The 18,074-nt window shown below is 30.2% G+C and overlaps 1 protein-coding gene and 1 pseudogene across 1 annotated transcript; one reads left to right on the forward strand and one right to left on the reverse strand.

The window, feature by feature from the left end:
- Positions 1-2,621: 2,621 nt before the first annotated feature.
- LOC119601563 (jerky protein homolog) lies at positions 2,622-3,038 on the forward strand. The gene has a single exon (XM_037952578.1). The coding sequence runs from the start codon at positions 2,622-2,624 to the stop codon at positions 3,036-3,038; it is 417 nt and encodes a 138-aa protein (XP_037808506.1).
- A 4,146-nt stretch (positions 3,039-7,184) lies between these two features.
- On the reverse strand, positions 7,185-8,669 carry LOC119601589 (annotated as a pseudogene).
- Between the last annotated feature and the right edge of the window lie 9,405 nt (positions 8,670-18,074).

An 18,074-nucleotide genomic window follows, 5' to 3' on the forward strand; every position in this document is an offset into this window, starting at 1 on the left:
AAGCACTTTGCTAAAGAGCTCAAGCTATCTAATCACTTGCCAAGTGATCACGTAGCGGAAAGACAGGTAGCAAGGTTGAAAAGTACGAGGCGAATCGAAAGAGAAGGGTCAACGAAGACCCCAACATCGCACCCATTGAATCTATAATCTCGGGATCAACACCGAGATAGACCAATAGGTATATACACAGTCATGAGCGACGCCGTAGCGCCCACATCCTCTAACGATCCACACAGGTAGTATTAACAACAAATAGTCGCGCTACCACATCACGAGGCTCTGTTGCTTCGGTAACAGCACCTAGGCACAGATTCCATAATAACTTGACAAGACTTATTTTAGTGGCCATTAAGACCTACTGCTTTGTGTTAAGCATGATTAGAGTAAACTCCAAACACACCCAACCATGAGCGAAAATTGCCGATAAAACAAGGATAAAACATCGTCACCAAACCGCTCAAAAACCATCAATCATATTTCAGTATGCAGCAAAACACCAACCCATCAACCTTCTTACATCATCCATCTTCTCCAACGCTTTCGTCTCATCCGACACTTCCATCTCTTCCAACACTTCCATATCTTCCGACACATTCATCTTTTCCATCAGATACATCATATCCAACAGTCAACACATCATTTTAATGATCAATCATTGCATTATCAGCTCATTCCCAACATTTTATTCCACGGCCTACCCTGTGGTTTCTATCGATCAACCGTCGATAACAGAAACTTATCTTGAAAAGATATAACTTCACCGGGAATCAAACCAAACCAACTGTCCGTTACCGCGATTTTGGGTATAAACCACGTGGATCCCGAAGAAACCTCAACCAACTGACCAGACAGAACCAAGTGCTGTGGGCAACTGGCCACCCGTAGTACCAGATTATGTGGTTCTCTGGTTAGACCCCATGTGAAATCATTCCAAGGAAAGGCCGAGGATACATTTGATCATCACCAGTTTATAGTCCCGGCAGACTATAGGTATAGGTAGCACCTCTATACCCAGTGATTGTAATACACCAAGATGGAGTTTTCATCAGGGAAACATGTCCCGGGGGGGACCTTATACAGACAGATGGACATGTATATAGTATACATATACGGTTCTACGATAAATATGTTTGTGAGTTACAACCCGAAAGACAAAATAATTGCATTCCCATGAATATGGATATATACATATATTTTCTTGTGAGTACACATTTTTAACAACACTTTATTGTATTGCTAAAATCTTAAGCTGGTTTAGATAAAATTTCAATTCAAATCTTTATGTTTTAAGGATTAATTACAAACAATTAATACTGAAATAATAATAATGAATAGGAGCAAAACCCAAAATACTCTCAATATGGTAATTAAATGCATAACCTATAGTATGATTAACTTAAACTACTTAATAACATTCATTTACAAATACCAGGAAATAATATTACGATAAATTATTACAATTTATTTGTTTAATTAATTACAAACTGTTATGATGTTGTTATTATTTAAGTACAGTAGGACCTTGATTATCCGTAATTCGATTATCCGGCAACATCAATTATCCGGGATGGAAAAAGAAAATTTTTTGTATCGACTTAATTTTATTTTGGATTGACTTAAATTTGCTTGCATCGATTAACCGTGATTACCTCTATTATCCGTGATTATTAGCTATTTTTTTCTATTGTTTTTGAAGAAATAAGTGGAAAAGGGGAATTGCCTATTTAGTATACGATGAGTCAGAAGCATACATTTAAACCTGTTTAGTATAATTTAGAAATTTGAGAAGTGCGGTTTGTTAGAGTTTATTTTTACAATGTCATCTTTATCAGTGGAAAAAAGAAAAAGAAAAGTCTTAAATATTGAAGACAAACTTAGACCGGGTTTTTGAGTTGGCAATCAAATGCCAATTAATAATTAGATTAGTTAATCTAAAAATAAATTTAATCCGATGTTAATACCATTTGATGTTTTTGAGTACAAGATTAAACTTCGCAGTGTTGCCATACAAAACAACAAAAAACGTCACTGTTTGTTATAAAAACAATGCATGTTTTTTTTAAAAAGAAGAAGAAAATTTAATATGAAAATTAATGAAAACTTAAATTTAAAACAAAAAAATGTACTTTGAAGTGTCCGTAATTTATTCTAATCAATAAATAGAACATTTTAATGTTTATTTTTATAAAAATTGTATTAATTTTTTTGCATCAGCTGTTTACACATTTTAATTTTTTGCTCAAGTTTAAACCACGTCCATTGGGCGCTTAAACTTGCAAACAAAATTAACTAATTGAGTACTCAAAAACAACTTTCGAGGATTAAATTTAATTTAATCGCTAATCTTTCACCTAAAGATTGGCCTTAATGTAATTAATGATCATTTAAAAAACAATGTTAGTGTTAAAATTCTCTCACAAAAATACGGAGTGGGGATACAAACAGTTTATGACATTTTAAAAAATAAGGAAAGACTTTTAAAATTTTGTTCAGAAAGTGATTCTGTAATTGGTTTTCGAAACCGAAAAGCTTTAAAGTCTGCTGAAGAAGCAAAAGTTGATTTCGCAGTTTATGAATGGTTCCGACAAGAGCGATTTAAAGGGACTCCAATTTCTGGGCTAATGGTGAAGGAAAAAGCTAAAATATTCCACTCAAAATTAGAAACAAATTCAGAGTGTGAATATTCTAACGGTTGGTTGCAGAATTTTAAAAAGCGACATGGAATACATAAACTTCGTGCTGAAGGAGAAAAATCTTCAGCAGATTATATTGCTGCCACAATGTTCGTGGAAAAATTAAATGAATACATATTAACGGAAAAACTTACCAATGAACAAATTTACAACGGAGATGAGACAGGCCTTTTTTGGAAGTGTTTACCTGAAAGCAGTTTGGCTTGCCATAATGAAAATTTCATAGATGGTCATAAGGTTTCAAAAGAGAGAGTAACCACATTACTTTGTGCTAATGCTGCCGGTACACACAAGTGCTCGTCCAAGAGCATTAAAAAATGTCAAAGATCTTCCCGTTATTTATAAGGCAAATGAAAAAGCTTGGGTAACACAACAAATATTTTTAGAATGGTTTAAGAATAATTTTGTACCAGAAGTGAGAGAGCATTTTAAAAAAATCGGTCTAAAAGATGATAGTAAAATACTTCTGCTATTGGACAATTGCCCAGCACATCCAGACTCAAAGGATTTCAATGCTAAAAATGTTATTGTAAAATTTTTTCCACCGAATTGCACGTCTTTGATCCAACCGATGGATCAGGGTGCAATATGGAGCTTTAAATGCCACTACCGAAAAACTATAGTACAAAAACTAGTCACAACAAGCGATAGCGAAGAATTTAAGAAGACATTCAACATCAAAAAAGCACTGTGGTCAATTGATAATGCTTGGAACGCTGTTACTTCTGCAGTTTTAAAAAATGTGTGGAATAACTTGTTCTGCCCCGAAAATGAAGGTGTGTCCGAGGTTTAATAAAATCTATTTGTTTAAAATTTTATTAGTTTTTATTACAGACTCGGAATTAATGGATACACTCCAGTCAAATAACAAATATTACATACGATTTTACTACTGAGGATATAGAAACATGGCTGTTCTATCCGATGAAGAAATTATACGCATGATAAATTCCTCTGATGAACCTGAGCAAGAAAATAGGTTGGAAGAATCTGATGATGATATAATTGTTTCAAAAATTACTTTAAAAGAAGCAATTAATGCAACCAGTACATTGTTAGATTTCTTGGAGAGCCCTGGATGTTCTTGAATTACAGAACAAGATAAAATCCAAATGTACCATATCCAAGAAAATCTTGTAAACGAAAACACAAAATTGAAAAAGAAGAGACAAACAACATTACATGATTATTTTTAGAAATTATATAACATGAAATCCTTATCTACTGTTCACTGTTTTTATACAGATATGTACATATTAATTTATTAATTAATAAAAATATCTATTAAAAACCAATACAAAATTGGAACTCAATTAACCGGGAAAATCGATTATACAGAATGCTTCCGGTCCCGACCATCACGGAAAATCGAGGTCCCACTGTACTTCTATTCAATACAAATATAACAAAATAGTTATTAATATATTAAAGAGATTAATATATATGCGAAAACATGTATGTTATTTATTACAAAGTATTAAGGGTTTTCCAAACATAAGATTTGTGCAATATTAGTTAATAATTTCTTAACGTATTTTTATACATTAACAGTAAACCTTCACAATTTCCTGTTCTATTTATTAAATACTCCATTAAAGTTAATTATACACTATCATGATGATTAAGTAGAATAATTTGTAAAGATTTTCCATATGAACTAAAAGCAGATAACAAGTCAATTTGCAAGGAGTTTATACATATATATGTATGCACCTTTGCGAGATTGTGCTTTCTGACATCTGTATATGGAACGTAATTCAATTATTGAACAAATAATTTCCCAATAAACTAATGAATCATATTTCAGCAAATATTATTGTTAAAATGGTAAGATACATGTGGCTTAGATAAAATCCATAATGATTAAGTGATTCCCTTTCACTTAATCTTTATGGACTTTATCTATCATACCATTTTGTTTTCATTTTAAGTCGTAAGATTAATTAAAGTGTATGTAAGTCCTATTAGAATAACTATGGTAAAGAAAATTATTTATATTTTGTATATTAAACAGGTTGGAAGTTTGTAGTTTTTGTTTTTCCCCAAATGTCTGTTTTATAGACCAGACTATAGACAGTTCTATAGTCCAGACTATAGGCAGTTCTATAGTCCAGACTATAGACATTTCTATAGTCCAGACTAAAGACAGTTCTATAGTCCAGACTATAGTTAGTTCTATAGTCCAGACTATAGTCAGTTCTATAGTCCAGACTGTAGACAGTTCTGTAGTCTAGACTATAGACAATAGACTGTTCTATAGTCAAGAATGTTCTATAGTCCAGACTATAGACTATTCCAGACTATAGACAGTTCGATAGTCCAGACTATAGACAGTTCTTTAGTCCAGACTATAGACAGTTCTATAGTCCAAACAATAGACAGTTCTATAGTCCAAACTATAGACAGTTCTATATCCAGACTATAGACAGTTCTATATCCAGACTATAGACAGTTCTATAGTCCAGACTATAGACAGTTCTATATCCAGACTATAGACAGTTCTATATCCAGACTATAGACAGTTCTATAGTCCAGACTATAGACAGTTCTATAGTCCAGACTATAGACAGTTCTATAGTCCAAACTATAGACAGTTCTATAGTCCAGACTATAGACAGTTCTATATCCAGACTATAGACAGTTCTATAGTCCAGAATATATATTACTCTATAGTCCAGAGTATAGACTGTTTTATAGTCCAGAAAATAGACTGTTCTATAGTCCAGACTATAGACAGTTCTATAGTCAAAACTATAGAATGTTCTATAGTCAAAACTATAGACTCTTCTGTAGTCAAAACTATAGACTTTTCTATAGTCAAAACTATAGACTGTTCTATAGTCAAGACTGTTCTATAGTCTAAACTGTAGACTATTCTATAGTTCAAACTATAGACTATTCTATAGTCCACACTATATTTTGTTCTATATTCCAGACTATAGACTGTTCTATAGTTCAGACTATAATCTATTAGATAGACTGGTCTATAGTCCAGACTGTAGACAGTTCTATAGTCCAGAGTATAGACTGTTCTATAGTTCAGAATATAGACTGTTCTATAGTCCAGACTATAGACTGTTCTATAGTCAAAACTATAGACTGTTCTATAGTCAAAACTATAGACTGTTCTATAGTCAAAACTATAGACTGTTCCATAGTCAAGACTATAGACTGTTCTATAGTCAAGACTATAGACTGTTCTACAGTCAAGACTATAGACTGTTCTATAGTCAAGACTATAGACTGTTCTATAGTCAAGACTATAGACTGTTCTATAGTCAAGACTGTTCTTTAGTCCAGACTATAGACTATTCCAAACTATAGACTGTTCTATAGTCTAACCTGTAGACTATTCTATAGTTCAAACTATAGACTATTCTATAGTCCACACTATATTCTGTTCTATATTCTAGACTTTAGACTGTTCTATAGTCCAGACTATAATCTAATAGATAGACTGGACTATAGACAGTTCTATAGTCCAGGCTAAAGACAGTTCTATAGTCCAGATTATAGAGAGTTCTATAGTCCAGATTATAGATAGTTCTATAGTCCAGACTATAGACAATTCTATAGTCCAGACTATAGACAGTTCTATATTGCAGACTATAGACAGTTCTATAGTCCAGGCTATAGACAGTTCTATAGTCCAGACTATAGACAGAGGTCTATAGTCCAGACTATAGACAGTTCTATAGTCCAGACTATAGACAGAGGTCTATAGTCCAGACTATAGACAGTTCTATAGTCCAGACTATAGACAGTTCTATAGTCCAGACTATAGAACTGTCTATAGTCCAGACTATAGAACTCTAATTGTTCTGGACTATAGTTGTTCTATAGTCCAGACTATAGAGAGTTCTATAGTTCAGACTATAGACAGTTCTATAAACCAGACTATAGACAGTTCTATAAACCAGACTACATATCATCTTGATTACATAGAATTAGTCTAATAAGGTCTTACTAATAATGTGTTATATAAATACTTTCAAAATCATTTGTCATGTTGTTAGCAAAGATATAGAAGCTGTATACGTTTTTTCATCAGCACAAACTCATAATATCCTCCCCACTATAATGGTGTAGGGTATAAAAAGGGAGATTTTATCGATATCACATAAATGAAATCATAGAACTCTATCATTCTACACATAACTGTACATCAATTTTTAACCAACATAAACTTCCTGCGATTTCAACCACAACAGGCATCTTTGATAATAACCGATACCCTAAGTAACAGTATATCGTCTTGATAAGACTAGAGATATTGATAGAACCTCCATGATCAAAAATTATGGCTTGAAAGTTCTTAAAACAAAAACTTTTCTAAATCACAATATATAGGGAAATTTTTAGTTAATTTCAAATTTCAACTTCATAAAATATTTTATGTTTCTACAACACCAAAGACTACATAAGCATTGCACTACTTTAATAGTTTTGTTAAAATAACTTATAATTAATATTTTAAATTGAATTTATTTTTTATTGTTCATCATAACGAGTTTTGATCAAAGTGAAAAATTTATAAGAAATACTGACCAACTAAAAAGAAATATAAATTAGAATGAAACTTTTACTAAATTTATAACTATTTACCGATTTAAAGGTTTCCATAGATATAATGAAAAATTTAAAAGCATTCAAATGAGCCGGTTTTTGTGCAATTGCTATGGGCATTGTTAAAGCACGTTGATATTGCATATGACCATCATACCAGGGATGATGCATAAAGGCATCGCTAATATCCGAACTCTATGGAAGTATATAATTTAAATATTATTATTTAAATTTCCAGAACACTCACCAAACCCATCATTTCTGTGCCAAATGTTGATATGAAATAGACATGAGTCAATACCGAAATAAGAAACGATAGAAATTTGATTAGATCCAAAAAATCAGTACCAGCTACCAATTGAAATCCAATTAGACATATAATTGTAACAGTACCCATATAATTCAAAAATATTGATATATTAAAAGTATCATCAATGAGTTCGACAGTACTGAAAGTAAAAGGGAATTGAAAAAGATTTAATCTAAAAATCTAAATTAAAACATATATTTTCATTTCGGAAAATTCTTTTCTCTTATATTAAGAACTGAAACGTATACTTTAGTCCACTTAAACCCATCACAAACTTTTTCATTTTTTTCATGAAATATTTCGTTTAATTTCTCACTACTCACTTCAAAATATCATTATGATAAACCATAAATCCTTTGAGTTTCTTAAAATCACTCAACGTACCCGTTGGCTTAAAGTCTTTAATACTTTTGGCCAAATACTTGAAATTCATGTTTATCAAATGTACACATGTAATCAATAATAGATCAGAACCGAGAAAAACATAAGAAGCACAATACGATCCAGTACATTGAGTCACATATGCAAATGCATAGCCAATACCAGTTTTATCATTAAACAAATATACCATCGGAAAGGGTAGAGCATAAAGAAAATCACTATTTTCATTTCTATAGTATAAAATTATACTTTGTATCAAAGGAAACCAATTAAACATACTGGTCACAGCAAAATGATAAACCGTTAACGTGCCATTATATTTTCGTATCTTTCATAAATGTTCATCCAATTTATAATCCTCTCTTTCTAGCACGGTTCTAGGATAATATTTTTCCAAGATTTTCAAGCCCCGATGCAATTTCTTCAAGTTAAAAAAAACAACAGACTAATTTCATAAGAGAATTTCCAGCAAACGCGGTGTATATAATGTAGGCAGTTTTTTCCAAAGATGTTTCCAAGGATTCAAATACTAAGTAGGCTAAAATACCTACAATATCCACCAGTAAATGGAATATATGCACACCTACAAAAAGGACTTGCAACCATCTTGGTTTTTCATTTGGTTTCCAGCGCATTATACAGAATCCCAGTACAAAGAACAGATTTATAGGATTCTTGGTAAACTCTCCTATATGCGGTATAGTCTTATCCAGTGCCATTTATGCGCCGGCTTAAACAGTTCTAAAATATAACACAACCAATTTGTTTAATGTTTTAAATAACATTAAATTTTACTTTTCTTTTCATAACAAAATTATATTAATTTTTATTGTTTTATATGCATTAGCTTTAAATTTGTGTATTTGTAATTATTGCATTGTCATTTATTGCTTCGACATTTGCGGTTTCGATAATTATCGTAACTAATTTAAAATAATTTGTAAAATAATTATATAAATTGCAATTTAATTATAATTTAATAGAGGATAAGATTGATTTATTAAATCGCAGTGGACTATGCAAACTCAATTGCGATTTAAATATACAGTGAGAAAAAACAAAGTTTTTACAGAAATAATTATGACATTTCCACAAAAAAACAGTGGACAAATTTCAATAAAAATTAGAAAAATGCAAATATGGATCTTATATATAAGACCCTACAGAGCTCCATAGCTAGGTTAGTTAGTTAGTTAGTTAGTTAGTTAGTTAGTTAGTTAGTTAGTTAGTTAGTTAGTTAGTAGTTAGTTAGTTAGTTAGTTAGTTAGTTAGTTAGTTAGTTAGTTAGTTAGTTAGTTAGTTAGTTAGTTAGTTAGTTAGTTAGTTAGTTAGTTAGTTAGTTAGTTAGTTAGTTAGTTAGTTAGTTAGTTAGTTAGTTAGTTAGTTAGTTAGTTAGTTAGTTAGTTAGTTAGTAGTTAGTTAGTTAGTTAGTAGTTAGTTAGTTAGTTAGTTAGTTAGTTAGTTAGTTAGTTAGTTAGTTAGTTAGTTAGTTAGTTAGTTAGTAGTTAGTTAGTTAGTTAGTTAGTTAGTTAGTTAGTTAGTTAGTTAGTTAGTTAGTTAGTTAGTTAGTTAGTTAGTTAGTTAGTAGTTAGTTAGTTAGTTAGTTAGTTAGTTAGTTAGTTAGTTAGTTAGTTAGTTAGTTAGTTAGTTAGTTAGTTAGTTAGTTAGTTAGTTAGTTAGTTAGTTAGTTAGTTAGTTAGTTAGTTAGTTAGTTAGTTAGTTAGTTAGTTAGTTAGTTAGTTAGTAGTTAGTTAGTTAGTTAGTTAGTAGTTAGTTAGTAGTAGTTAGTTAGTTAGTTAGTTAGTTAGTTAGTTAGTTAGTTAGTAGTTAGTTAGTTAGTTAGTTAGTTAGTTAGTAGTAGTTAGTTAGTAGTTAGTTAGTTAGTTAGTTAGTTAGTTAGTAGTTAGTTAGTTAGTTAGTTAGTTAGTTAGTTAGTTAGTTAGTTAGTAGTTAGTTAGTTAGTTAGTTAGTTAGTTAGTTAGTTAGTAGTTAGTTAGTTAGTTAGTAGTTAGTTAGTTAGTTAGTTAGTTAGTTAGTTAGTTAGTTAGTTAGTTAGTTAGTTAGTTAGTTAGTTAGTTAGTAGTTAGTTAGTTAGTTAGTTAGTTAGTTAGTTAGTTAGTTAGTTAGTTAGTTAGTAGTTAGTTAGTTAGTTAGTTAGTTAGTTAGTTATACCTATACGTAAACTAAGATTGTTTTTAAACATTTTGACAAAATGTGTTAAGAACATACTCATTTATATTTTCTTAGATAATCGTAAGTAAATGTTACATTAATGAAAGACTGTTAATACTAAATGTAAATGTTTGTGTCTTAAGGTGTATGTGCCTGTGTGTGTGAGCAATTTTCAATCATTTTGCTATAAATATAGTTTTCATTAATTATAGTTATACATATTTAGAAATTTTTTTTCAACAAAACTATTTATAATTCTTACAACACACTATGAGAAACTTTTCTTATTTTTTACACGAAAGTTGGTGTTTTTATTTTGAATAAGAAATTAATGCAAATAAGCATATTTATTTTAACATTTACAGCAAAGGACAAAATATATTGAATCTTTATTAGTTATCAGCAATTAACTTTGAAATTAATTTCTGGACCTTATAGGTATGTATGTATGTAGTTTAGTTAAGTTTTGGTTAAGTTCAGTTCAAGTTTTGGTTAAGTTCAGTTCTAGTTCTATTTCAGTTCTGGGTCAGTTCTAGTTCAGTTCTAGTTCAGTTTTTGATCAGTGCTATTTTTAGTTCAGTAAATCTGATACGACATATATTACTCTGTAACAATAATATCAATCAAGCAATGTGTTGAAAGTTGAAAGAATTTAGGCTTATGTATATTTATTTATAATACCAGCTGTGTACTATTTATATTTCTACCCCCTTATTCACAAAAAAAAATTTTATTTTATAAAAGATTTATAAAACAAAATTTCCATACAAAATCTAATTTATAAACCGTTTACAAAATAAAAATTTTGTTTGTGAATAAGGGGGCTAATATTTTAAATGTTATTTTCCGAACTTTTTCTTTAATTTTCAAGAATGTGCTAATAGTAATAAATTATTGGTACCAATTAGTAGAAACAACCTTCAACTTTTAATTGCTGATGTTGTTTCCAAATTCAACTTTTGGTTTTAAAGCCATTGAACACAAATAAATCAACATCAAATTATTTTTCATAAATTTTTTATATTGCAAGGTACTCAAAAACTTGTAGATAAGTATAAAGTATTTCCTTAACTTTAATATGAATGAAAGAATATTTTGTTCCTACTTATAGTATGTCCAGTACTTTGTATTCTGTATCTATAAGTATGCATGTGCCTGAATTGAAATTTCTTCAATAACTTTTATAATTGGAGAGGTGTTGTTAATATTAAATGAAAAACACAAAACTTTTGAAAACATATTTATAAATATATGTATGTATGTATGTGTACTCCTCATAATAGTATTTCTCTTGTTGTATATTTAAGGAGTGTGTAGTGGTAAGTATTTAGTGCAATTTATGAAAAATTTTCAATTAAATTTAGAAATTGTTTTAGAAGAATTGTTAAGATTTGTATTGTTTATAAGTAGGTATACCAAAAAAAAAAAAAAAAAAACTCAAAAAAAAGTATCGCCAAGAACTCAGCAACAGCCACTCACTCTTAGCTAAACTTGAATTTTCTTACAACAATCTTTTTCTTTGTAAATTTAGGAGAAGTGAGCAGGGAATGAATATTTCTTTATTTACTTATAAACTACTATATAGATGATGATGATGGTGATAACGTTGATTATACACAGTGTAGTGGTCAGTTTAAAAACAGAAAATTTGGGATTTATGTTTATGTAAAAGTAATTTGTGCCAAATTTCATCATAATACTATTGTTTATTAGTAAATAGTGGACATTTAAGTCATTTTCTGAAGGGTACTTTGTATGGGAGCTAGGGTCAATTGAGGCCCGATCACAACGAAAATTGACATTCTTATTTAGTATATTTGTCGTAGTTATGAGCTAAAAGATCTAAATCGGAGGGTGAGTGTAGGATCAATATTTTTGGGTGTGACAAATATCAGCACAAACACATAATACCCTCTCCACTACAGTGGTGTAGGGTATAAAAATTGTTTTTCTCACAAATCTGTTACACTATGACGAAGCTGTTGAAAAATGACAACGTTGACGTTGATGTTTTGTGATGATAAAAAGTAGAAACAAAGTGAAGAACGAGAATAAGTTTTGATAGTCTTGGGGACAATTATAGTGGTTGCTTTTTGTGTTTCTGTAGTGTTTTCCTCTACGTAAGTATATAGGATTGTTCTTTCAGAAACTAAGAGCAAAAATAAGTGACTGACAGATGACTGACTGCTTGACTGACTGAACATCTTTCATTATGTTTGTTGCATACACATTGTACTTTTCATATTAAAGTCATTATATGTAGTATAAGTTTAGTTAGAGTTTTGCTTTATGCTTAGCAAAACATTTGCCTTATATACGTTTTTGTTGTGTTCTCTAAAATAATATACAAAATTATTTGTTGGGTTTTCAACAATGATATACAGTTGCGTTCAAAATAATAGGAGTGAAAATTTGAAAAATTTTGAATATAAATTTTTTTGTGAAAGATATAGATTTTCAATTAAATATTTTTATAATTTATTTATTTAACTTGTTCTCTAATTTTTATAATCGTTATTTTAAATATTGAAGAAATTTTTATAAAAAAATATATATTTTTTTAAATTTATATACAAAATTTATTGTTCAAAATAATAGGAGTATTCGATTTAAGTTCAACTATTTTTTAAATAAAAACAAAAACGAAAGCACTTTCATCTAAAATATTATTAATTAAAGTGTGGCAGTACAACATCAGTCATTTTTGTAAAGATTTTATTTAGAATTTGGGCATATGAGCCTCCGGAACTTAATGTCTTTCCGACAACGGTTTTGAGGGGCTTGATGACACATGTCGTGGCCGATTACCAACAAATATGCAGTAATTTATTCAGAAAGCGTTAAAAGATGTTTTACGCAAGGTCTTTTAACGTTTTGCTTAAGAATCAGTAAGTCGGCAACCATCTAATGGCCTACTTCCTATGGAACGAGCTTCCACCAATTTAAAATCAATAATGTTTTCATACGACAACACCGCCATTTTATCAAATTTGTTTATTGGGAATATGAGAGCATATCTTGGGCTAATATGTGTACCTACAACATTTGGGGTACGCTACCATTTTACAATTTATTAGACCATACCCTTTTTATCAAGGCCCATCATGAATCATTCCTATTATACAACTTCCTTAAAAGTTGGTTAGAGCTTAATATTTTTCGATTAATGGACTTCGAATATATTTTCTGAATTCATTTAGATTTAAAAATATAATTTTTTTGTCGTATTTACACACAGAAAACAGATCGATAGGAAATCGGTTTCCATTATAAATATTTGGTAAAGTTAATTAAAATTCTATCGCTCATATTAAAAACTATAAATATGAGTGATTTTCTATGTTAAGAACCGAAAAATCATGATTGTAATCAAATTATGGCTATAAAAATTTCCGAATTGGTAATTTCAACCGAATTGTATCTTTTGTGAAATGGTTTTTATTAATTCAGTAAATACAGCAGAATTTTATTTATCATTCAAACTTAAGAATTCTAAATATTAGTAGTTGTAACCGAAAAATTTGTTAAAGCGAAAATTTTGAGTCAAATAAACTACATACCATCATTGCAACTAAATATCAATTATAAATACTTAAAAATTCGATTGTGGTTAAAGAACATAAATAAATTCGATGTTTCCAACCGATTGTTGACATTCACAAAAATAATTATTAAAGAAAATAAAAGAATTGTGAATTATGTAAAAATATTTTAAGAAATAAACGGAATTGCGGCTTAATTTTAAAGGATTTAGGTGAAAAGGTAATGTTCAACATAAAATAAAGTTTGTACTTAGTTGCTTTTAAGATTTTTAATGCGTTTGCAGGAATAAAAGCAAGGAATCCAAATCTCCAATGAAATTCAAATCATCCAAAGGAATGTTTTGCAAAAACTAAAGGAAAATCTTTTTTACGACAAAAATAAAGGTCAGGCATGTAATGTATCCCAAAATTTGATGCAAGAAGTGTTTTATAATTATTTTTATCTGTAAACATTTATCTATATATATAAAATTCTAACGTTACTGACTGACTGACTGACTGACTGACTGACTGATTCACTGACTGATTCATCATCGCACAGCCTAAACGGTTGAAGCTAAAGAGCTGAAATTTGGACAGGAGGTTGGTCTCCCGCCAAATAGATCCACTAAGACGGGATTTTTGGAAATTCGAATGTTTAGGGGGTAAAAAAGGGTAAAAACGGGTAAATTCGGTAACCTTATATCTCCTAAACTAGAAAAGATACAAAAAAAGTTTAAAGCTTATCGCCGTTCATTTAAAAAATAAACGGACAGGTGTCTGGTACTTTTTTAAAATTCGGCCACTTTAGGGAATAAACGGGTAAAAACTGTATTTTGGTACTTTTTTCGCACCCCATGTATCTTTTGAACCAGTGCACATTCAAAAAATATTTTTGACTCCTTCATAACTTAACGAAAAAATAAAAATATGAATTTAGTACTTTTTGGATATTCGGACGTTTAAGGGGTTAAAATTGTACCTATTTTTGGTACTTTTTTCATAAAACATTGTTTTTGGTTTATTAACTTATACATATGAATACATAATAACGGGCTCCCACTACGATGTTGCAACTTTTTGGAATAGAATTTTTATTTCGTTAATGGGGAGGAAAAAAGTACCAAAAGGGGTAAAAACGGGAAATTTGATTTTATTCAACCACAATGATCCAATTTAGATAAAATTTTTAAATTTAGAAACACTAAATATCCTAATGGGGTGTTATTTGGAACCCCGGTATCAAGTGATATTTTTTGGTACTTTTCATTCTCCAACTGGTCCTTTTTGAGTTTTCTATGACATTGAAATAGAAACATGAAATTAATAATAACAGGACTTTTCGCTACTTTTTCGTTCTACACAGGTACTTTTTTGAGTTTTCTTTAAAATTAAACCTAGAAACATGAAATTAAGCATGTAGAGCTCGGAGTAAATGAGAATCTATAAAATGGGACTTTTTGGTAATTTTTCGTTCTTCAAAAGATACTTTTTGAATTTTCTATAATATTGAACCTAGAAACATGAAATTAAACATGTAGAGACCGGAGTAAATGAGAATCTATAAAAAGGGACTTTTTGGTACTTCTTCGTCCTTCGACTGGTACTTTTTGAGTTTTCTATAAAATTTAACCTAGAAACATAAAATTAAGCATGTAGAGCCCTTAGTAAATGAGAATCTATAAAAGGGGACTATTTGGTACTTTTTCGTCTTTCGACTGGTACTTTTTGAGTTTTCTATAAAATTTAACCTAGAAACATGAAATTAAGCATGTAGAGCCCTTAGTAAATGAGAATCTATAAAAGGGGACTTTTTGGTACTTTTTCGTCCTTCGACTGGTACTTTTTGAGTTTTCTATAAAATTTAACCTAGAAACATGAAATTAAGCATGTAGAGCCCTTAGTAAATGAGAATCTATAAAAGGGGACTATTTGGTACTTTTTCGTCTTTCGACTGATACTTTTTGAGTTTTCTATAAAATTTAACCTAGAAACATGAAATTAAGCATGTAGAGCCCGGAGTAAATGAGAATCTATAAAAGGGGACTTTTTGGAACTTTTTCGTCTTTCGACTGGTACTTTTTGAGTTTTCTATAAAATTTAACCTAGAAACATGAATTTAAGCATGTAGAGCCCAGAGTAAATGAGAATCTATAATAGGGGACTTTTGGTACTTTTTCGTCCTTCGACTGGTACATTTTGAGTTTTCTATAAAATTTAACCTAGAAACATGAAATTAAGCATGTAGAGCCCAGAGTAAATGAGAATCTATAATAGGGGACTTTTTGGTACTTTTTCGTCCTTCGACTGGTACTTTTTGAGTTTTCTATAAAATTTAACCTAGAAACATGAAATTAAGCATGTAGAGCCCTTAGTAAATGAGAATCTATAAAAGGGGACTTTTTGGTACTTTTTCGTCCTTCGACTGGTACTTTTTGAGTTTTCTATAAAATTTAACCTAGAAACATGAAATTAAGCATGTAGAGCCCTTAGTAAATGAGAATCTGTAAAAGGGGACTTTTTGGTACTTTTTCGTCTTTCGACTGGTACTTTTTGAGTTTTCTATAAAATTTAACCTAGAAACATGAAATTAAGCATGTAGAGCCCGGAGTAAATGAGAATCTATAATAGGGAACTTTTTGGTACTTTTTCGTCCTTCGACTGGTACTTTTTGAGTTTTCTATTAAATTGAACCTAGAAACATGAAAATAAGCTTTTAGAGCCCGTAGTAAATGAGAATCTATAAAAGGGGACTTTTTGGTACTTTTTTGTCTTTCGACTGGTACTTTTTGAATTTTCTATAATATTGATCCTAGAAGCATGAAATTAAGCATGTAGAGCCTGGAGTAAATGAGAATCTATAAAAGGGGACTTTTTGGTACTTTTTCGTCCTTCGACTGGTACTTTTTGAGTTTTCTATTAAATTGAACCTAGAAACATGAAAATAAGCTTTTAGAGCCCGTAGTAAATGAGAATCTATAAAAGGGGACTTTAAGTACGTAGAGAAAAGGGGACTTTTTGGTACTTTTTCGTCCTTCGACTGGTACTTTTTGAGTTTTCTATAAAATTTAACCTAGAAACATGAAATTAAGCATGTAGAGCCCTTAGTAAATGAGAATCTATAAAAGGGGACTTTTTGGTACTTTTTTGTCTTTCGACTGGTACTTTTTGAATTTTCTATAATATTGATCCTAGAAGCATGAAATTAAGCATGTAGAGCCTGGAGTAAATGAGAATCTATAAAAGGGGACTTTTTGGTACTTTTTCGTCCTTCGACTGGTACTTTTTGAGTTTTCTATTAAATTGAACCTAGAAACATGAAAATAAGCTTTTAGAGCCCGTAGTAAATGAGAATCTATAAAAGGGGACTTTTTGGTACTTTTTCGTTCTTCAAAAGGTACTTTATGAATTTTCTATAATATTGAAAATAGAAACATGAAAGTATGCATGTAGAGCCTGGATTAAGTGAGAAACTATAAAAGGAGACTTTTTGGTACTTTTTTGTTCTTCAAAAGGTACTTTTTGAATTTTCTATAATATTGAACCTAGAAACATGAAATTAAACATGTAGAGCCCGAATTAAGTGAGGACCTATAAAAGGGGACTTTTTGGTACTTTTTCGTTCTTCAAAAAGTACTTTTTGAATTTTCTATAATATTGATCCTAGAAGCATGAAATTAAGCATGTAGAGCCTGGAGTAAATGAGAATCTATAAAAGGGGACTTTTTGGTACTTTTTCGTTCTTCAAAAGGTACTTTTTGAATTTTCTATAATATTGATCCTAGAAGCATGAAATTAAGCATATAGAGCTTGGAGTAAATGAGAATCTATAAGAGGGGATTTTTTGGTACTTTTTCGTTCTTCAAAAGGTACTTTTTGAATTTTCTATAATATTGAACCTAGAAACATGAAATTAAGCAAGTACTGCCAAGATTCAGTGATAACCTATAAAAGGGGACTTTTCGGCACTTTTTCGTTCTTCAAAAGGTACTTTTTGAATTTTCTATTATATTGAACCTAGAAACATGAAATTAAGTACGTAGAGCCCGGAGTAAGTGAGAACATATAAAAGAGGACTTTTTGGTAATTTTTCGTTCTTCAAAAGGTACTTTTTGTGTTTTTTATAACATGAAATTAACCATGTGGAGCCCGGAGTTAATGAGAATCTATAAAAGGGGACCCTTTGGTAATTTTTCGTTCTTCAACTGGTACTTTTTTAATTTTCTATAATATTGAACTTAGGAACATGAAATTAAATAAAAGAGGTCTTTTATTACTTTTTCGTACTTCATTGGTACTTTTTGAGTTTTTTAAAATATTGAATATATAAACATAAATTTAAATAGGGGACTTTTTGATATTGCAGATATATATACATTTACAATAATATTTATTTTATTCCATTACGATGAGGGTAGCGAAGCACACTGG

Source organism: Lucilia sericata, unplaced genomic scaffold, assembly GCF_015586225.1.
Source record: "Lucilia sericata isolate MDLA Ls3-8-SP2 unplaced genomic scaffold, ASM1558622v1 Contig000175F_arrow, whole genome shotgun sequence".
Lineage (NCBI taxonomy): Eukaryota > Metazoa > Arthropoda > Insecta > Diptera > Calliphoridae > Lucilia > Lucilia sericata.